Source organism: Penicillium arizonense, assembly GCF_001773325.1.
Source record: "Penicillium arizonense strain CBS 141311 chromosome Unknown PENARI_contig007, whole genome shotgun sequence".
Lineage (NCBI taxonomy): Eukaryota > Fungi > Ascomycota > Eurotiomycetes > Eurotiales > Aspergillaceae > Penicillium > Penicillium arizonense.
In genome coordinates, this window is record NW_019173284.1 from 1,263,840 (window position 1) to 1,284,236 (window position 20,397).

Sequence of the window (20,397 nt, forward strand, 5' to 3'; positions counted from 1 at the left end):
ACACTGTTGAGTGACCGGGACTAATAAAATTCACCCAAATACCATATACCGAGCCCGTTTGATCCATGTCGTCTGCTTGCTCTTCTCTGTGTTCCTATCTGCGTCCTCGGTGGCAATGGCGTTGATAATATCCTGTTCATCAAATTCTCGTGCAGGGCCAAAGTCCATCTCCATAGGCTTGACTATGTTTGTTTTGTAATACCACTGCTCAAGTCAGATAAATGCAGCAATTCACGACAGGCGGTTTCCTCACTTTGTATACGAAGTAGTCAAAGAAGAACAGCGGAGCGGCAAGGTAAGAAGAGAAGAAACTCTTCACTGAGCCTTTCTCTTTGAATGGCCAGCAAGCCAGATAGAATTCACAGCCGAAGACGAATAGGACAATGATAAGACCGAAGTACTGTGCCCATGGGGTAAGGAGGCCCTTGAATGGGAGACTTCCAAGGTCCTTGCCTTGAGCTTTAAGACCTTGCCGGAATCGAAGGTGGGCGATATAGATCGAAGCCCATTGGAAAAGTGTGGCGATCGCAACCTGAAGAAATAGTCAATACTGAACGCTTTTGTTTCACACCAAACTTCTCACCAATGAAGAGAACCAGCCGTAGACCAAAGTTCCGACGCTGTCGGTGTTAAGATAGCACAAGCCACCACCGATACCCAAACTGATAATGAGCGACACATAAGGTCGACCTTGTTTATCTTTCCTGCCAAAAAATGGATGAACAATATTGAGATCAGCGAGAGCTGTTAGGCTTCGACTGGCAATATAAGCACTTGTAATCCCGCAGCTGATAACGCTTAGGAAAATAAATCCGTTGATAGCGTGCGCGAGACCGTATACATCTGCTCTTTTAATGGCAATGACAAAGGGACTTCCTAGTGTGCCGCTTTTCGACAGAAGTGGGTCGTTAGATGGAATACACATGCCCACGAGCCAGATATTAACAACGAAGAAGGTAAACATCCGCCAGAAGATTGGTCGAACGGTTTTCTTGATAGTTCGTCGTGGATCGGCTACTTCGCCGGCTATTACTGCGATATGTTCGCCTGATAGAGTATTAGATGTTTCTTAATGCGTCTTCTGATGGAAATAACGTACCTCCGCCAAAACTGAAAGCAGCCTGCACAAATGCCTTCGCGATACCCTTGATGCCATTATTGAAGGCACCAGGGTTTTTCCAGTATCGGAACTCGATGGGACCGTTCGTTGCAGCAATACCTCCTGAAGTCATGATGAACATGAAAAAGATCATCAAAACAATTGCAAGACACTTGATGAATGACATGTAGTATTCAATGTAGCCGTATACTCGGACATGGAACATGTTAGCTGCGGCAATTACTACCAAAAATATTGTGATATATGCTGCTAGGGGTATGACGTCGGTTTCGGGCCAGTACTTGAGGACGGATATCGCTGCTGTTATCTCTGCTGGGATGATCATCACCCACTATGTAACGTCAATATATCGAGTTGCCTTGGGATAGGGGTTAACATACTGCAAACCAGAAGTTGACACCAATTGCAAAGCCGAATGCCGGGTCCACGTACTCTGCGCATTGTCGAATGAAGCCTCCGTGGATAGGCTTGTATGTGGTCATCTCTCCAACAGAGGAGTATTGGGCATAGACGATCATTCTTCGGATATGTTAGCGAGTCATCCAAGGGTGAAGGGTTGTTTGGTGCCATACGCAGTAATGGTATAGGTTACTGCGGTTCCCGCCGGTCCAGCTGTATATGGTCAATCTCCATTCATATCTTGCAACTATTCTCAATTTTTGTGATGCTAGGCTTCACTCACCATAGTACAGAGCCTGTCCAGTGCCTACCCAAAGACCGGTCCCGATACCAGCGCCAAAGGTCATCATCATGATTTGGCGCCTTGTCAAGGATCGGTGATACCCAGCAGTATCTGCTGGGGAAATAATGACAGTACTGCCATGATGCTCTGTTCCCGAAGTAGCTGTGCGCTCCAAGTCGCTGGCATCGCCCCCTTTGACCTCTGCGCCCCCTTTCGAAATATCTGGAAATTGACTCATTCTCCGTTGGGGTTGAGAATAATCCCGAGGGATACCCACCGCCCATAAAGTGTAGATGTATATAGTTGTCTATCCTTATCGTTATCTAGACGGTCTATCAAAGTTGCCGGTGGACTTCCCGCCGGGACTGAGCGGGGTATGCATGAATCGCATACTTCGCTAGCTAGCAATGATTCGCAGATAATGCTGATAAATGAACGGAGGTGACTCATTCGCTGCTATTTATCTGATCGATTCGTTGCTCTTTATCGCTTCAATCCCCTGCTTCATTGCCAGGCTATTCCAGATTTAACCTCTCAATTCAAGATAAGCAACCTCAATTACAGACATGTCTTCCAAGCACGTTGTATTCGACATTGTGGGAACCCTCGTGTCCTATGATCATGTCTTTGAGGCACTCGATACCCGCCTAGGTGACCGACTGCGCGCAGAGGGCATCAAGCCCCGTCTCCTGGGATATACATGGATGGAAGCCGCTGAGCGGGAATACACCAATCTCAGTTTGTCTCAAAGATATGTGCCATTTGGCGAAGTCTTCCGCGCCCTTTTCTACCGCATGCTCTGGATGGCAGGTATTGCTGAGCCCCGGTCTTGGGCAACACCCGAAGATCTGGAGTTCATCATGAAGGAGTACCAGCTCCTCGAGTTCCGGCCTGGTGCTGCGGAGTGTGTCCAAAAGCTCAGGGATGCCGGGTTTACCGTATGGGCTTTTACTGCTGCAGATATCACCCGCGTCGGGGGCTACTTCAAGAATGCCGGTGTGGAGCTCCCCGCCGAGAACTTGTTGTCTTGTGATGATGTCGGTGTGGGTAAGCCTGACCTGGCAGCTTACCATCCCTTGCTTGAGCGTCTCAAGTCTGAGAGTGATGGGAAGATTCCGTGGTTTGCGGCAGCCCATATGTGGGATGTTTCAGCAGCCAAGGTAGCAGGGTATGCATTTTATCCTGAATTGTTGAACAGTACTAACATTTCCTAATTCTAGATTTAAGGGTGCCTACTGTCATATCTGGGAAAAGGAGTCCCTATCTGAGCTGTTTGGAGAGATGGACGTTATGGCTGATACTTTGCCAGAAATGGCGGACAAGATCATTGCAAACCAGGCATCGATTTAAGTCAGGATAGATAGTCTTGTGAATACTGAATTCAAATAAAAATATAACTCTTATAACAGACTCAATTTCTCATTTACAGTAACCTGGTATGTGATAGTCAATTCATATGACTATCGTTGTATAGACCGGCGTCAAACATGGCTTGTAAACAGCGTAGCTTAGTGCTCATCCCGTGATGATAATTAATTAATCCAGCTTCTTTGTGATTATATCTCTTGAGTCTTCTTCTACGATATCTAGATCGTTCAGCTTTCCGTGCAAAGTAGCCTATCTACAGTGTGGTGTTTATCTCCGGGACGATCCCGGACCGGATGCGATGCCGGTGGAAAGGCCGGGGTCAATGCACTCACCTCTTCAACCCTACCAATGACAATAAATAACAAATTTACTTCGATTTTTACAAGACCCTAACAACTTCGATCATGGCAACCAAGCATACCCCCGTTCCAAATGGCATGACATCATTCTGGAGAACGGAGCCACATCCACTTGACAGCCACCGATCTACTGAGTTCCTCCCGGAGAAATGTGATATAGTCATAGTTGGAGCTGGCTATGCGGGGTCTTCGGTTGCGCATCATATCCTCAGCCAGACACCTGTTGGAGTCAAGCCACCTTCGATTCTGATTTTGGAGGCGCGTCAGGCTTGTTCAGGTGCCACTGGTCGAAATGGTGAGATATACGATTTCCACACAGAGACCTATTGACTGAAGATTAACACCTGAGTTTAGGAGGGCACATGAAGCCAGATCTATATAATGGCATCGCTGGCTTAGCAGCCGACCATGGCGTTGACGCTGCCGCCGAGGTTGCAGCATTTGAAGCCAAGCATGTTTCATCTCTCAAGGAATTTATCGAGAAAGAGAAGATTGATTGTGATTATTCCGTCACAAAAGCGGTTGATGTTCAACTGAGTGCAGATCATAGCAAAAGACTCAAGGATGGGTATGAGAAATTGATCAAGAAGGGATGCGCTCCGACGACAACGGCGAAATACATCGATACCAACGAGGCAGAGAAGGTATGACCAAGTTTATTGCTTCCAAAATACTTACAGGCTAACTTTTCAAAGTTCTCAGGTGTCAAAGGGGCAAAGGGGTGTTTCACGTACGATGCAGGCCACATCTGGCCGTACAAATTCGTTTTGCATCTCCTAGAGCAGGCGATTGCCCGCGGGGTGAACCTGCAGACGCATACTCCAGTATCTGAAATCACGGAGTCTAGTGCTGCGGGATCAAGCCATCGCTGGGCAGTGATGACTGCCCGGGGCTCCATTTCTGCCAAAACCGTTGTTCTGGCGACGAATGCCTACACCTCCTCTCTGGTTCCGCAATACAAGGACAAGATAATTCCCGTACGAGGGACTTGTAGTCGAATCATCGTTCCTCCGGGTACAACAGCTCCTCGGCTAACGAACACGTATACTCTCCGTTGGAACACCTGGAACTATGACTACCTCATTCCCCGCGGGGACGGTAGCATTGTCGTTGGAGGAGCCCGGCCGGCCTTTATCGACGACCTGGATAGCTGGTATAATGTCAGCGATGACAGTCGAGTACTCGAGCCAGCTGTTCGTTACTGGGATAACTATATGCAGCGCAATTTCATTGGCTGGGAGAATAGTCATGCCTATACTGACAGAGTATGGACTGGGAGTATGTTACACTATCATATTATACTCGTTGCAATTGACTGACATCGAACTTTCTAATAGTCATGGGCTACTCATCTGATGGTTTACCGCATGTTGGCCTTGTCCCCGGACAGCAGGATAAGTATATCATTGCTGGCTTCACAGGGCACGGGATGCCACAAATCTTCCTTGCAGCCGAGGGTTTGGCGAAAATGGTACTCAAAGATGTTGGATTTGCGCAAACTGGTCTACCGCGACTGTTTGAATCTACTTCAGCTCGGTTGGAGAGCCGGGAAAACAAAATCTTCGCCAGTACTCCGGGAGGTGGGAAGCCGCAGGCTCGTTTGTAGTCGAATCTTATAGACTATGATTAGCTCATCCATGAATTGAGCTCACTTCCCGCCAATAAATGTGCTACCTGAGTGACTATTTGAATTTGAACACGAGTCTAGCATTGTGGTATAGTTTACTCCATGTTTTATAGTTTGTGGCGTTATCCCGCAAAGCGGAGGCGGGTTAATCCCGACTGGGGTACGCTCCATATTTGGTTTACTTGGTCTAAATCACTCAGGAAGCTGCTAACTGCTGATGCATAATTGGGGAGAAGATCCTTTTCGGTTGAGAGTACAACTGTCTATACAACCGCAATTGGTTAGGTCCCTAAATTGTAGGACAGGATTGAACCCAAACACATTTTTCCACAAAGCGTCACTCCATAGATAATTTCTTTCGTATTCACCTTCGCTTAATCAGTTTGCAGTTTCTGCTATGCATGTAATCTGGGTCACGTGTGGCTGGGTCAGTTGAACAGCCGAACGTCATCTGCCGCTTGACCAGCTACGAATGCTTGTTTGACCAAGTTCTTGTTCGCACATCAATTTACCGCTTCACCAATTCCCCCCTACACACATTCTTTTGTTCACCGACAGCGATACTAGAAAATGACACCATCAGAGATTGCGGGGTTCCCGCCTACCACCATTAGAGAGATCGCCGGTGAGGTCTCAGCACTGTTAAAGGAGCAAGGGGCAACTGTCTCAGTTGCGGAAACGGTTCGTTACTTCTTTTGGCTCTAAACTCCTTAGTCAACAGGCGCACTAGAAGCTAGATAGCTAACAACATCATCCGAAGGCGGCCGGAGGTCTCATATCTTCAACTCTGCTGGCGACACCAGGAGCAAGTGGGTTCTACCGGGGAGGCGTGACGGTGGGTAACACGTAAACTCCTCTGGAGCTGTGATACGTATCCTCATACGCTTGCTCATATCAAACTTTTAAGGTGTACACCCTAGAGTCCCGCATCGCATTCGGTGGTTGGACTGAAGATCACATTAAGAACTACAAAGGGCCTACCCCCGAGATAGTAGCCGGGTTGGCAGAGAATGTGCGCACTAAGCTTGGCTCAACCTTTGCTATCAGTGAGAGTGGCACTGCTGGACCCACTGGTGGAACTACGAGAAACAGGACCCCGTACGTATTTATCTTCATAACATTTGTATAGCTCTGCTAATATTGCCTTTGATATTTAGTGGTTATGTTGCTCTGGCCGTTAGCTCAAAGGCTGGAACTGTTACGCGAGAGGTCGAGACAGGACTGGGCACCGACAGAGAAGCAAACATGGTTGCATTTGCGACCGAGGCTTTGAAGCTGCTTAGGGATTGTCTCACTGGTCGTGTTCAGGCTGAGCTGTAATTTCACATGGCTTTTATGGAATGGACTGGACCTTTGGTGCGACTTCTGATAGGAGAATGGTATTTCAGCCTCATTACTCACGGGTATAAATGAGCTCAAATTGGCTTTATATTGAGATATCAAGTTATAGTCTCACAAGACAAATTGAAGAAGAATTCAACCAGAAACCAGAGGACTTATGTTTTCAGAAATCATTGTCACAAAACCACTCCACATACATACATTTACAGCTTGTGAGTAGTTCGGGCGTAATTGGTCGGCCAGATACCATTCTTTCCAGGAGCGAGAATACCCTTGGGGTCCAAAGCATTCTTGATGGTCTCGTTGAATCTCATCAGAACGTTGTTGTTCCAGTTATAGGTCCCTGCAATCTGATCCATCAGTGCGAGATGAGTCCGGTATTCTCCCCAACCATGAGCGGCACAATCAGCGATCAGAATCTTGATCAAGCTATGCGCCCTTCGCTTTGCGTCTTCGTCCTTACGGTTAAAGACGATACAGACAATATGGTCTATATCAGATAAGAAAATTAGTATCTTGATTTGACAGCGATTGAGGAGGGTCTTACGCATTTCTCGCATTCCCACTGTGAATGTGCCAATGAAATCAAGGCCTGATTCGATGACTCTCGTCTTTGTGACAGAATATTGCAACATGGCATCTTCGCCAGAGACCTTGCTAATGGGCGAGAAGAATAGATGGGCACCATTTGGAATCCAGTCAATCCATTTGAGTTCGTCGAAGGTTGGGATTCCTTGGAGGGTCTTGTGTCTGGTGTGAAGCACACAGTTCTCTTTGATGTCTTCAGGGAAAAAGAACTTGACTCCTTCAATTGCTGAGAAGGCCTGCTTGATGACGCCCCACAATGCAGTCCTGGTGGGCTCCGGTCCCTTTGAGAAATCGTTAGTTTTCGTGAGTACTTGTAGTGGAGTGAATATATTTACGTAGAGGGCCCCATAGAAGTTCCAACGTCCCAGATTCAACTTCTTGGCAATGGCGTCTAGCTCCTCGTCGCCAAGAGGGCCTTGTGTTGAGGTGTAGCTTGCCTTTGATCCCAGAACAGCTGCATCTAACAAGATATGGCGGATAGTGGGAACGTTCTGAAGTACCATTTGCTAGAAAGCACCGTTAGCGACGATTGTCAGAATTTCATGGTTGATGTATCTTACCAATCTGAGAGGTCTGATGATGTCGACGGCTTTGCGGAGATCCTCCTCTTTCGGGACCGTGATTAAGTACGATTGATATCCCCCAGGGTTTGGCATGAGCTAATAAACACGATGGGTTAGCACCAAGGTCATGTCACCTCAGTCGCAATGTATAGCGCATCAAACTTCTTACCCAAATTCCCATCTTCGTAGCGATTCCGAGATTGCTTTGCGAAAAGATGCCATCGTTATACGGACCAAAGCCATACGGAAAGAGCTGCCAGCATTTGTTGCCAGGCTCTTCATCCAAACGACCAGGTACAGTGCCGGCCTTCCGAGGCTCTGGCATTGCGCCCATTCCAGTGCGCATCAATTCGCCGTTCGGTAGGACAACTTCCATGCCACAATGCATCATCCAGTGATCTGCATTCAATGTCAGACAACTTCCATGTGGTAGCGGTGATAACAAGCTGAAATGACAATACTCACCTCCGTATGGAGTGTAACCGACACCTCTCTCCATCGCATTCCCCAATACGGATCCGCCACCCAAATCAGGGACCTATCAAATAATTCAGATCAGCTCATGCCATGATGGCTAGGCAGGGTCTGAAAATCTCACATCAATCCACAACTTATCCTTCAAGTTATGCTCCACCAAGTACTGATGAAGATCCGCAAAAGTCACTCCGGGCTCAACGACCGCGTAAGCTCCCTCGACGTTGACCTCCAAGATGCGGCGAATATGTTTCCCCAAATTCACAACAATGCTACCGCGGAGTCTTGGTGCCGCACCGCCATATCCGGAATTGCGTCCGATCGATACTGGCCAGATCGGGACGTTGAACTCATTGGCGAGCTTTACCAGATCTTGCACCTCAGGCACGGATCGGGGGCAGACAACAGCCGATGCGACAAAGTGATCCTGGTCGAGGATGTGGTGTGGATCATGGGTATAAGGTTGGTTGTGGTAGGAGCCATCCTCTAGTTCGTCTTTGCTGGTGACAACTTGGATGTTCTCACGGCCAACTACCTCGGCTACTCTGGTTAAAAAGCGCTTGAAGGTGGGCTGGTCGGTGGCCGGGGGTAGCGCGAGTGGTGTTTCGAAAGTCATGGCAGATATATGCAACGCGAATACGACGTGAATGGTAAGTCAGACTCAGGAGGCAGCCTTTGCCTCATATTTATAGGCAGCCGACCAATTTCCAGAGCTCTTCTCCGCAGCTGTCCCGTCGTGCATATTTAGCTGCTTTACCAGTTCTTAGCTACATACAGTATTCACTGGATGATCAACTATCCACCTCTCATTAGTCGGAAATATACTTGCCAAGTCCGAGTGGGTGAGGTTCCGCGGCAATTTACCCGCCCCCGCAACTTCCGATATTTCTCTGAGCTGCTGTCACAGAAATCATAAACATCAGCTACTCGACGTCTCTGGCGTTTCATACCTGTTCCGTTCGGCCTGCACATTATCTCGGATCTGTCGCCTTTCAACAGCTCAATAGATCAAGGGTTACAGCACATTGTTCATATAATGAGATGCAATCTATGTGATGCCCAGTTCGTTCGCCTGCAGCATCTACAGCGCCACATTTTATCTCGTGAGTGGCCCCTGCTTCAGTAGCTATGCGTAACCCCCAAGTGAGCGCCATCTTCGAGCAACTCGGTTAATCCCATTGGCAGATGAAAATGTCCGACCCTTTGAATGTCAATTTTGTCAACGATCCTTCAAACGTCGGTGAGTTTTTTTGGTGTCTTTTAGAGCATCAAGATTCTAGCTACTGATCCTCAATCAGTGATGTACTTCAAAGACACTTTCAAACGTGTAAATCTCGACTAAGCAATGGATTGTCCGCCCCTTCCCTTCCAGTCCGCCCTAAAGGGAGAAACAGGAAGGCCTGTGACCGATGCTGCAAGTCAAAAAGAGCTTGTGACTCGAGATTACCCTGTAGCACTTGTCTCATCAAACAGCATGACTGTGTTTACACTGGACTTCAAGAACATGCTTTGAGCATAAGTTCTAGCTCTGCCCTGCACAGAAAACCGTGCCAAGATATGGATTCAAAGGCGTCAAGTGATGTTCTATCAGTGAGTATGAAGAACGACCTTACAAGCGTGCTTGCTATATCGGCGTCACCAGATATTGCAACAATGTCCTCCAATTTTCTGGGCCATGCATCACCATGCACAACCTCAGTTCCGCTGTTCCCATTCATCAATCCTCCCCAGGAAACGTTGGATATGTCCATATCACCGTGGGGTACTTCCTGGTGTGAAAGTATACCCATAGGGACTTCACATACCAAATTCGAATTTCTATCCAAATTTACGACCACCTTTGGAATCGCCAATTCTTTCAGCTGTGGAAGTCTCCGTCAACGGCGTCAAGTCGCAGCCATAGAAGGTCTTGACACCGAGGGTACCTCTGATTTTGACGATGTGCTACAAGGCAGTTGGAGCTGGGAATTTTCATTAAGAGCCGATTTGCCGCATTTTCCAACGGAGCCAAATTCATCATTGTCCGGGCTACATGAATGGGCAAGGGATCCGCTTGTGTTCAAAACACAGGAAATCGTTCATGGACTCAAGGAGACTATCCAACAAAAATCGAGAAAGAGCCCTATAACCATTACATGGTCGAAGTTGATTGAATCCACTTGTCTCCAATCTTTCAATCCGGCCAATATTCGCAAATTCCTTCGCATTTTCTGGTGTTTATGGTATCCTAACTGTCCAATCATACATAAGCCTTCATTTGATCCAAAAGACGCATCTGCTTGTCTCCTGGTATCTATGGCAATTATTGGAAGTTGTCTCTCTCCAGATGAGCGAGATAATGAAATGGCAAAAGCGTGGTTTGATGCAGTAGAGGAAATGGTTTTCGATGATGATTGGCTTGACGAAGATTTAGGGGCAGCAACACATTCTCCAGACGTCACAGGTGAATCGCAGCGTTTGGAGTCCCTTCAGGCAGCCTATTTTGTGTGTCTTTATCAAAATTGGGAAGGTTCAGATTCCAGCAAAGCACGGATCAGGCGACATCGCTATAATACCCTGATTGCGGTATGCTAGCTGCAGCATTGATTAGATATTCGGTGATGATTTAATCTGACACTATATCATAGGTTGCCCGAAGCCTTCAACGGACTTCTGCCACTCACCAAGATTTCTCACTCTTAAATGATGAAAGTATGTTCGAATGGGCGAGATTTATTGGAATGGAAACCAAGATTCGGTTCGTCCTTCGTGCCTGCTTCTCATGGGTAACTGCTGACATCTATTCAGAACACTGTGCTATATCTACCTGCTTGATGGGGCATTTACCATCTTCAACAATACGCCACCCAGGATAGTGATTTTCGAAATGCAAATGAGCCTCACCAGCCCCGATGAGACATTCCAAGCGGTCACTGCAACCGAGTGCTTTTCACTTCTGAAAAAATGGGTCCCTACTATTCCCCGTTATAATCAGTGCTCTATAGCCTCAGCCCTGGAGACGCTTTGCAAGCCCGTTCTTGATATAGAAGAAAGAAGTCTCTTTACTAATATGGGAATACTCAATATGTTCTCCATGATTACCGGTATGGCAACCTCCACTGATTATGATTCGATGCTTACGCATGCATGAAACTTAGGATTGCACACTTCCACCTTCCAGATTCAAAATTCTCTGGCGCCCCCGGGCGCGATGCAACGGGTTGAACGTGGTCTCAAAAATTGGAAAGACGCGTGGAACAACCAAAGAATCGGTGAAGTTGGCTCTGGGACAGATGAAGAGGGTGATTCATTTCCGGGAATGTGGAAGCGAGTCGGCTTCATAAAGAACGCATATGAGTATTGGCTCCTATGCTGTATACTTGTAGAAAGGTCGCCCTTGGGTGAGTTGGAAGAAACAAAACCCGTTCTAAGTAGGTACGACGAAACAGATATGAGCCAGGTCAACGAACTTATTGCGCAATTTGGGGATATGATTATTGAATAACGCGGCTATCTCATACACTCATCATTTGAGCATATATATCCCAAAGGCTAATGCCAAGGCAAACATACCAACCCCAAAAATAAACATATTCCTCAAAGCTCGTTCATGATGAGCCTGCATAGTAGTGGCAATACGCTCCGCCCATGCTTTAGGTGGATTCCCGCTAGGAAATGCTTCCTGTGGAATATCCTTGTTCAGAAACCTGCAAAGCGGTTCCCAGCCATCCCCAACAGACCATTCCAGCAACCGATCTTGCGGTAATCCCAGTCCTCGAACCGTAGCCACATGTTGTTCATAGACCCATTTACCATTTGCAGAGAAGCTACCTCGGAAGAACCGTGGCATCATCGTGCGACACATCGTTTGTCGAATCCAGAACAAATTCGCGTTGAACCAGCTCTTGACCCAGTCCCAGTCAGCGGGGTTTTTATCGAAATATCCCATTGTTTGTTGCATGCTGGTGTACCAGCTATCGAGATCTTGGCGAGTATTCAGAATTACTTTCGCGTTGGGATAGGCTGCGATGAGCTCGGGAGCGAATTCTGCTGCGAACAGGTCGCTGACACCGACACAATCGCTTAGAACGGTGTCAAAATCTTCGGCAGTCAACTTGTTTGTTTCGCCGTGTTTTGGAGCAGTGTTGTACTTCTTCTGTAGAAGCCGATAAATTGCCTCCAGGGACGATGGCGGGAGAATGGTATCGAATCCATGGAATGTGTGATTGAAGCCAAGGACATGAAGCGCCTCGCGGAGAGACTCGGTGGCAGATCTAGAAATGCCGACAGCCAAGATCTGCATTGGTTCTTTCCGTTTGGAGGTAGTTGGAGGCTGAAGGCCGTAAATATAGTGGAAAATCGAGTCTGCGGGAGACATCTTCAAGCATACAATAGGGTCACCTAGTTTGAGAAGAATAGTAAACGCCAAAACAAGGCAGGTCAGAGCCTATTTGAACTTCTCTTCCACGGAGAGCGCAGCATGAGACCAGGAAGCGCAGGTGGTGCATCTGTGAGATTCGAGGCAGTCGGCGATTTGCTGATATTATGCCAAGGATGAGGTGCGGGTGGCCTTAATGTCACGGTCCCGATTCATGGTAGTTAACTTGAGTCAACTATACTATTATAGCTTTTGCAACTACTCTCGAACAAGAGATGGAAAAGTGCTATCACGTGCAGTGCATATCAGTGCATATCAACTCAATCTCCTCTCCAGATATGAATATAGATCCCTTGCACCCCGATGAGGTTCCCAGCCACGATTTTGTCCATCTCACCTGTGGCAAACCTTAAGGCGACGCAGACTTCATGATCTGATGTTATGGAAGTGATTCCATCTGATCCTGAATGCCCTACGATCATAAAGACCCAGGATGGGAAATGGCGAACCAAGGGGTAAGCTCATTCTTATAAGGTGCAGTATGCAACCCATTTTGTACATTCCCCCAACTTTCAATTCATAGAGATAGAACTAAGCCTCGATTCAGAGGGTCTAGCAGCAACTATTGCCGTGTATTACCCCAATTTGGGGATCCATTCAAATAGCGCGCGAAAACGCACTCGCCACATGCGTTGTAACACGTTGGGTAGCACAGAGCGGCAGGAATGCCATCCTCGATCTTCTGGTGATGTTTCAGGTGAGGCGTACTGAGGTGAATCCATGGATCAACCGTGTTGAACGTGCTTCAGTTTGCAAAATAAGCATCCCCGAGGCGGCAAAGTCTAACGGAAGTTCGGGAAGTATGGAATTCGGTGGGTCGGCAAAAAGGCACAGGCCGAGGATAACCCGCACAGTGCAGTCTGCGTCGGTAGGAAACCCCGAAAATGGTCGGATAGGGGGTTGATCGGTGGGTCGAAGGCCGATGGGTCGATTTTTGTCTGTGGAGTCACCCATAGAGGGCTGAAAATTCGATGGTGTTATAAAGCCTCTACTCCTATGTCTCCCTCTTTGTTCTGACCCTTTGGGAGCTCTGGCCTGTTGCCATGGAATCTTATTTCCAGTATAGGCGTATTCAATGCGCTGTTAGAAAGCGGTTGGACGCCAAAGTGCATGTTGACGAGGGCAGTGTGCACGGGAATGCAAAGTAGGTTACCAATTTCATTCATGTTTCTTGTCTTCTGATACTTATATTTGACTCTCTAGCTCTGGGTCGAACACTTCTCAGCTCGATGAGAATGGATCTTCATCTACTCCCGAGGGAGCTGGTAATGCGGAAGACTCCGTCATCCTTGTGGGCTGGGATGGCAAAGATGATCCCCTGAATCCCGCAAACTATAGTATTGGGCGCAAGCTATTCATGACGATATTGGTATCTCTGATTGCGCTTGCTGTCACGGCAGCATCTGCCATTGATGCCTGCGGTGTTCAACAATATAGTGAATATTACCATGTCTCAGAGGTTGTTGGGTCTCTTGCTACCGGTAAGTCAACAGCTCTCTCCGAAAAGTATCCGGTCTAACAGTGTGACTTAGGCTTGTTCTTAATCGGCTTCGGGGTCGGCTCTCTCCTATCAGGACCGTTCTCCGAGACATTCGGACGCAATGCAGTTTACCTCATTACAATGCTTGTCTTCCTGATCTTCATTATGGCCGCTGGTCTCGCTCCAAATCTCCACAGTCATCTCATTTTCCGATTCTTAGCCGGTTTCTTTGGTTCTACTCCACTCAGCTGTGCTGGCGGAACAGTCGCGGACTTGTGGAATCCAGTGCAAAAGGCTTATGCCTTCCCCGTGTATGCGATTCCGGCTTTCTGTGGCCCGATGATTGGTCAGATTATCGGTAGTTATGTTCCAACTACACTGGGATGGCGCTGGCTGGAATGGCTTATGCTCATTATGGGCGGTGCCATTCTTATCCTTGTTGTTTTGATGCAACCTGAGACATATGGCAATCTTTTGTTGCATTGGAAGGCTTCGATTCTTCGCCGGGAAACCGGAGACAAGAGATACCGGGCGCCGATGGAGATGAGGAGAGAGAGTCTGGGCCGTCGCTTGTTGATCGCTATCTATAGGCCTTTCCTTTGGAGCTACACTGAGTTGATCATCATTCTTATGTCGGTGTACCTCACTGTCGTCTATATCGTTCTCTTCACTTTTCTGGAGGGATACACCTACGTCTTCGGTGAGCCTTACGGGCTTTCGCTGGGGTTGACGAACGTTTCATGGGCTGGTATGCTTGTTGGCATTGTCCTCACTGGCTGTACCGTCCCGGTGGTTTACTCTTGGACTGCGAAGGAGTATAAACAGACTGGTCGCATTCTTCCAGAGACACGTCTGTGGTATGCAATGCTAGGCGGTGCACCAGCAGTGCCTGTGAGCCTATTCTGGATGGGCTGGACCTGCTATGTAAGTTCTCAGTTCCAAATCCATTGAGGCCTCAGTTACTAATATTCACTCTCATTCAGCCATCTGTCTCGATCTGGTCCCCACTCATCGCATCGGTCGTCTTCGGCTATGGCATCATGACCATTTTCATCGTCGCATATATGTACATCATCGATGCGTATGATGTATACTCGGCTTCTGCGCTGGGCTTCCTCGTTTTCACAAGATATGTGGTGGCCGGTGGTGTCACGGTTGCTGGTGGTCCAATCTACGAGGCGATCGGACCTCACTACACTCTCACTATTCTGGGTGCTATCAGCTCTGTCATGGCTGTGATCCCATACTTGCTATACATCTACGGACCTCGGATTCGGAAGTTCAGTAAACATGCTGTCAATTTGGATTGATTTCACGGGACTGTGAGTCGTCCATGCCATAATTTATACAAGGTTTAGCAAATAAGTATATGATTCTTGTTCCTCGCAGGTAGCAGGCTAATGGCCACATGGCGCATCATCATCAACACCATTTTCATGGATTTGAGGTTGCCCTTCTAACTGCCGAAGCCTAAGTGCTATGCCATCCATGATGTCTAAGATGCGATTCTCTCTGTGTTGAAGGGGCGCAACGTCGCGGTGTCGGGATACATCCTGGTAGTGCAGTATGGTAATTTCAAGAAGAACAACTGTATATCCTAGTGATTAATAGGACGGCTCTCTGTAACAAAAGTGTCAATCCTCCGCCTGGGCATCTGAAAATGTAAGAGAAAGATATGCCGAAAGTGGTCGACAAGTTGTGTAGTTGTAGATTTGGTATGAGTTGGAGTGTTGAAGTATTGAAGTGAAAAACAATATCTGACTTACCTGGGCCGGCCATACATCGGCATCCCGATCGGGGAAAGTAGTAGCCATAAGTCGGACCTAATATAGTTCTATCACAAAGATGACCACATACCCGCATGATGACTGTGGCTATATTTGCATAATCCCCCTATACTGTAGCTGCATCTAAACCTGCAGCTAGTGTCGTGGCTTGATATGCACATTAAACTATAAGCCCAGACCAGCTCAGCTATACGAGGTCTTGGCGTCTTGGCGCAAAACGTCAGATCAGCGGTGAATTGTGAGGTCCACTCGACGGTTGGAATACATCTGTGTGCACACTGGGGAACACAGCAGCAAGAGCCTCGTGGAGTGAGAGAAGATGATTTAGATATGAGTGCGCTCAAGTGCACTTTCCGCCGACAACAATACACACGAGACCTCCTCCTTGCCGTTGACCGTCGATCATCCGCAATCATCGTTGGTGATTGCGTGCTTCTCGCCATTCAGTGCACAATTGCGCAACCCGTCAAGCTATATAGCATGGCACATCCTCAATCTATACATCTGTGCCATCCTCATCCTTACACCGCTCTGGGACCCTTGCTCCCTGGTGATCAAGAAAGTTGAAGCAACATGACGGAGAAGATCTCCACTTTGGACCTCGAGTCCAATAAACTCGAGTATGATCCTTGGCTGCTGGAGGACCATCCACTACGGTCGTATCCGACTGAGTGTATTCCCGGGTTGTCACCTTATCTCTATGGGATTTACCAGTCGCTTTCGCTGAGGAAAGCTTTTGTACGAGCTGCAGCTCTTGTGCTCGGATGTCTGTGAGTATAGATCGATAGGGGTTGAAGAATGCTGGATCTGACCTTTATTCTAGAGCCGCATTCCAGTGCTTCCGCTTACTACCACTCGACCTCCCAAAGGAACTTCCGCATACGACTTCGGCATCAACAACCCATACCCACGTCCAGCCTAGCACATGCACGTTTCCGACCCTAGACACACGACCCCAAGCTCTGAAGAAAGCACTAGGCGGCGGGTGCGACGGCCTCCGAACCGCCATCTGGATGCACGACGGCGAGCTACAGATCGGTAATGCCGTCGCCAGCCCCGATACCAATGCATTCCTTGACCGACTCGGTCTAGACCCTCTTCTGGCGAAACTCGACAAGGAGGCCGAGGAGTCGCAATCACCACTCAATCCCGAAACCCCGGTTATCTTCGATGCCGATCTGAGCCGGACGTTCCTTTTGATGCTTGATGCTAAGACGTCGCTTCACGAGTTGTATCCTTTGCTTGTTGAGCAGCTCGATCGTCTCCGGCAACGGGGGTACATCTCTCATTGGGATGGGGAGCGTGTTGTTCAGCGCCCTGTGACTGTTGTTGTTACTGGGGAGGCGTTCCTTGAGAGTGACTGTGCGAGTCATTCCTATTCTGATATTTTCTGGTCGGCGTTGCCGGAAGGCCGCTTTACCACCAGTGATTTTACGAAGGATGGCCTGCGGCATTTGTCACCCATTTGTATAGCATGAATGTTGACTTTGGCTTCTATGATACCCATTCTGAGATTTTGAATATCGATATTTACCTGAATATTTTTGATCCGCAGTGGTGAGAGTATAGGGGGCGACCACGGGTGATAAGGGGTCACCTGATCCAACGAGAGTATCATTCTCCCTCTTAAGTTGTACACGGAGTAGTGGATGTGTGATCTTCCAATACATGTGGCTGAATATCCAGTCTGACGATCCAGGTGTGAAAGGTCAATGATAGGTAGGTTGATAAAAAGCGCAAAAGCGTGACAAACAGGCAAAGATTCGGTGTTCGCTATCGAATAACATATGGGGCAAGACTAACGCCACTAGCAGCGCCAAGCAGATTGCACAATTTCGTGCTATGGAGCTCATAAATCTCCGATTTATTTATTAATTAATTATAGTACTAGAAACAAGATTTATGAGAACTTGAGGTGAAGGTATAAAACCCTGGCACGACGAAGCCGAAAACCCCCCCGAGGCCCTCTGACACTTCTAGAGGAGAAAGTATCCAATTTCAAGGGTTCATAAGATATATTCACCCTGCTAAAGGTTCATGAACTCTTCCAGGGTCCTTTGCTGAGTCGATAGGATCTCCAGACAGTACATACCTGCATGAAATGTGCACGCCAATCCCCCCACAATTGGCCAAGATACTCTAACCGAACCTCCCGAGGCGACACACTGACATGCAAACCATACAGTACAGCAACTTACATACAACATATGAATCTCACAGCAGTAGAAGACCACAATCCACCGACTATCACGGCATGGCAGAGCTAGTGCCAGAACCGGACCTGAACGAGGCAAGCTCTTGCGGGCCCTCAGTGTGGGCTCGGTGTCGGTGGATCAGGACAGGAACTGCCAAATGATGTCAAGCATTGCCACGACTTTCAGACCGAGCACGCTGATATGCTGGATGACTATCCACTCGTTCACTATTTTGTATTCCAAATGAGGAGTTCCGTGAAGATCCTGGCGTCATTGCGTAAGTTCGTCGACTCTTGATCCTGTTCACATTTCCCTGGCAGGGATAGCAGGAGGGGTTTTTCTGGTTCTGTGGTCTGTTGGAATACAAAATTGTTACTTGTCTCCTGTTGTCTCCGCCTGATTTGGCTTTCTTTACTCTTTTCTCCTTCTGCTGTCTGTCGTTTGGTTCGGGAAAGAGCTTTACGTTACTATCACTGCCGACCTTCCCGGGGAGAAATTATCAATTGAACTGTGGTCAATATGGACGAAGGGGAAAGTGGTCGGACTAGGGCCAGGGTTAGTTGTAAAGGCAGATTAGAGATACCACTGTCTAATTGTTTGTTTTATAGTCTGATGCCCAGACACCGCAATCACCGGGCGGACGGAACCGGACTGCTAGCGACGCAGCCTATATCTCGCCGACGAGAAACGCCTTTGGAGCTGATGACGGCCGGGAGGGCTCAAACACCCGCCGACATAGTTCGATGGCGTCGAGACGCAGCGGCGCCAGTGGAGATTCTAGCTTGGGTCCTCGCACTACTCTCGCCCAGCGTACTCAGGGCAAGTTCACGCTGGCTGGTCCGGATGAGACCCCCCAGCTGCGCTTGGCTCAAGAGCCATTCGTTCAACCAGGATATGCGGATCTGAACCCTGCATATGAACAACCGTCTAATGCCAGACCTGTCTGGTCTCTGGCCAAGCCGCTGCCGCGTGTGGTGCGGCCTGGCATGGTTCCTACGAAGGAAGAGCTGCTGCAGAACCTCGCGAATGCTCAGCGTCCCACGGAGAACTCACAGCGATATGGTCTTGATGTCGACCCCAATGATATCGAGCAGGGCCGTATTGATAAAACTAATGACCCGCGCTTAATGGCCGCCCAGGTCGAGGATGCTCGCCTGCAGCGTGAGAACAACTTCATGAACAAGATTCTCAACGGCGATGGCACTTCGATGAGACAGACCACGGGCATGTCACGCACTTCGTCCAAGCGCGGGTCTATTGGCAGGAGACGCTCTGCAGGTTGGGATCAGCTCGCGGACAACCTGTCGACCGTTGAGGAGGCAGACTCTCAACACAACTATGAGCCTGGAGAGCGTCCCAACTTCGATGGACCTGAGACTGCGCCAGAACAACGCATTGAAGAAAGATTGGACGACCTTTTGGATATTTCGGACCTGGAGAAAAAAGACTATCCCGAGGACCTACATCCGCTTGTCCAAGAGCTCGTTGAGGATGAAGTGCACAACAACCACACCACCTGGTCCGTTATTCGTACTCACCACCGCGAAGCTCTTGCTGAGGCTCTGGCTGTCTTTGTCCAGCTCACCACGGGCTTCTGTGTCGATTTATCTGTCACCTGTGCCAACCAGGGTAACCCCAATACCACGGCGTGGGGCTGGGGCCTGGCTACCATGATGGGCATCTACATTTCTGGTGGTGTTTCCGGTGCTCATCTGAACCCCGTTGTCACCATAGTGCTCTGGTTCTACCGTGGTTTCCCCAAGCGCTTGATGCCCGAGTACTTCGCTGCCCAGTTCCTGGCTGCCTTATGCGCGGGTCTTTGCGCCTACGGTATCTACTATCAGTCTATCACGAATTATCTTATCCTCAACGCGGACTCCAATATCATCAACAGCTTTGTGACTAATCAGCGCGAAGCGTGGGTCGGTCCGGCCACAGCTTTCTTCAACGAGTTTATCGGCACGACCGTTTTGCTCGTCACTGTGTTGGCGCTTGGTGATGACCAAAATGCCCCGCCCGGTGCTGGTATGAACTCGCTGGTCGTTGGATTGGTGATCGCCTGTCTGTCTATGACCTTCGGATACCAGACCGGTGCTGCATTCAACCCTGCCCGTGACTTTGGCCCTCGCCTCGCTCTGCTTGCTGTCGGATTCCCCAGCACCATGTTCACCAACCCTTATTGGTTCTATGGACCATGGGCTGGTGCTCTGAGCGGTGGCTTCTTCGGTGCTTTCCTGTATGACTTCTTCATCTTTACCGGAGGTGAGTCGCCGGTCAACTACCCATGGGAGCGTACCGAACGCGCCATGACCAAGAGTGCATTGAAATGGAAACACCGGTTGCACCTCGATTAGGGGGTGTCACGGTCAAATTGGATATAGTCTCTCGATGGGGTC

General features: G+C 48.5%; 11 protein-coding genes across 11 annotated transcripts; 8 read left to right on the forward strand and 3 right to left on the reverse strand.

The window, feature by feature from the left end:
* Positions 1 to 30: 30 nt before the first annotated feature.
* Positions 31 to 1,869, reverse strand: PENARI_c007G10449 (uncharacterized protein; the record flags this gene model as incomplete). The annotated part of the gene is made up of 7 exons (XM_022631173.1): positions 31 to 204; positions 254 to 532; positions 584 to 1,047; positions 1,100 to 1,451; positions 1,501 to 1,639; positions 1,693 to 1,732; positions 1,803 to 1,869. The coding sequence occupies 7 exons, from the start codon at positions 1,867 to 1,869 to the stop codon at positions 31 to 33; spliced, it is 1,515 nt and encodes a 504-aa protein (XP_022488925.1).
* A 499-nt stretch (positions 1,870 to 2,368) lies between these two features.
* PENARI_c007G02374 (uncharacterized protein) lies at positions 2,369 to 3,152 on the forward strand (the record flags this gene model as incomplete). The annotated part of the gene is made up of 2 exons (XM_022630787.1): positions 2,369 to 2,970; positions 3,023 to 3,152. The coding sequence occupies 2 exons, from the start codon at positions 2,369 to 2,371 to the stop codon at positions 3,150 to 3,152; spliced, it is 732 nt and encodes a 243-aa protein (XP_022489427.1).
* A 422-nt stretch (positions 3,153 to 3,574) lies between these two features.
* PENARI_c007G01413 (NAD(P)/FAD-dependent oxidoreductase) lies at positions 3,575 to 5,135 on the forward strand (the record flags this gene model as incomplete). Its single annotated transcript, XM_022630740.1, has 4 exons — positions 3,575 to 3,824; positions 3,884 to 4,173; positions 4,225 to 4,807; positions 4,867 to 5,135. The coding sequence occupies 4 exons, from the start codon at positions 3,575 to 3,577 to the stop codon at positions 5,133 to 5,135; spliced, it is 1,392 nt and encodes a 463-aa protein (XP_022489214.1).
* Positions 5,136 to 5,726: 591 nt separating this feature from the next.
* PENARI_c007G02135 (CinA family protein) lies at positions 5,727 to 6,476 on the forward strand (the record flags this gene model as incomplete). The annotated part of the gene is made up of 4 exons (XM_022630772.1): positions 5,727 to 5,837; positions 5,917 to 5,991; positions 6,064 to 6,254; positions 6,314 to 6,476. 4 exons carry the CDS (start codon positions 5,727 to 5,729, stop codon positions 6,474 to 6,476), a joined length of 540 nt encoding a protein of 179 aa, XP_022489356.1.
* Positions 6,477 to 6,700: 224 nt separating this feature from the next.
* PENARI_c007G11079 (FAD-binding oxidoreductase) lies at positions 6,701 to 8,738 on the reverse strand (the record flags this gene model as incomplete). The annotated part of the gene is made up of 7 exons (XM_022631200.1): positions 6,701 to 6,987; positions 7,045 to 7,366; positions 7,421 to 7,591; positions 7,646 to 7,744; positions 7,818 to 8,047; positions 8,114 to 8,186; positions 8,247 to 8,738. The coding sequence occupies 7 exons, from the start codon at positions 8,736 to 8,738 to the stop codon at positions 6,701 to 6,703; spliced, it is 1,674 nt and encodes a 557-aa protein (XP_022488900.1).
* Positions 8,739 to 9,313: 575 nt separating this feature from the next.
* Positions 9,314 to 9,464, forward strand: PENARI_c007G04611 (uncharacterized protein; the record flags this gene model as incomplete). Its single annotated transcript, XM_022630899.1, has 2 exons — positions 9,314 to 9,362; positions 9,421 to 9,464. The coding sequence occupies 2 exons, from the start codon at positions 9,314 to 9,316 to the stop codon at positions 9,462 to 9,464; spliced, it is 93 nt and encodes a 30-aa protein (XP_022489404.1).
* A 953-nt stretch (positions 9,465 to 10,417) lies between these two features.
* On the forward strand, positions 10,418 to 11,252 carry PENARI_c007G01051 (uncharacterized protein; the record flags this gene model as incomplete). Its single annotated transcript, XM_022630726.1, has 3 exons — positions 10,418 to 10,687; positions 10,750 to 10,859; positions 10,910 to 11,252. 3 exons carry the CDS (start codon positions 10,418 to 10,420, stop codon positions 11,250 to 11,252), a joined length of 723 nt encoding a protein of 240 aa, XP_022489127.1.
* A 375-nt stretch (positions 11,253 to 11,627) lies between these two features.
* On the reverse strand, positions 11,628 to 12,479 carry PENARI_c007G03775 (sulfotransferase family protein; the record flags this gene model as incomplete). The annotated part of the gene is made up of 1 exon (XM_022630855.1): positions 11,628 to 12,479. One exon carries the CDS (start codon positions 12,477 to 12,479, stop codon positions 11,628 to 11,630), a length of 852 nt encoding a protein of 283 aa, XP_022488954.1.
* A 1,103-nt stretch (positions 12,480 to 13,582) lies between these two features.
* On the forward strand, positions 13,583 to 15,329 carry PENARI_c007G06479 (MFS transporter; the record flags this gene model as incomplete). Its single annotated transcript, XM_022630984.1, has 4 exons — positions 13,583 to 13,683; positions 13,743 to 14,020; positions 14,072 to 14,943; positions 15,003 to 15,329. The coding sequence occupies 4 exons, from the start codon at positions 13,583 to 13,585 to the stop codon at positions 15,327 to 15,329; spliced, it is 1,578 nt and encodes a 525-aa protein (XP_022488985.1).
* A 1,050-nt stretch (positions 15,330 to 16,379) lies between these two features.
* PENARI_c007G06300 (uncharacterized protein) lies at positions 16,380 to 17,284 on the forward strand (the record flags this gene model as incomplete). Its single annotated transcript, XM_022630976.1, has 2 exons — positions 16,380 to 16,576; positions 16,630 to 17,284. 2 exons carry the CDS (start codon positions 16,380 to 16,382, stop codon positions 17,282 to 17,284), a joined length of 852 nt encoding a protein of 283 aa, XP_022488947.1.
* Positions 17,285 to 18,520: 1,236 nt separating this feature from the next.
* On the forward strand, positions 18,521 to 20,355 carry PENARI_c007G11768 (MIP/aquaporin family protein; the record flags this gene model as incomplete). The annotated part of the gene is made up of 2 exons (XM_022631233.1): positions 18,521 to 18,556; positions 18,610 to 20,355. The coding sequence occupies 2 exons, from the start codon at positions 18,521 to 18,523 to the stop codon at positions 20,353 to 20,355; spliced, it is 1,782 nt and encodes a 593-aa protein (XP_022489398.1).
* Between the last annotated feature and the right edge of the window lie 42 nt (positions 20,356 to 20,397).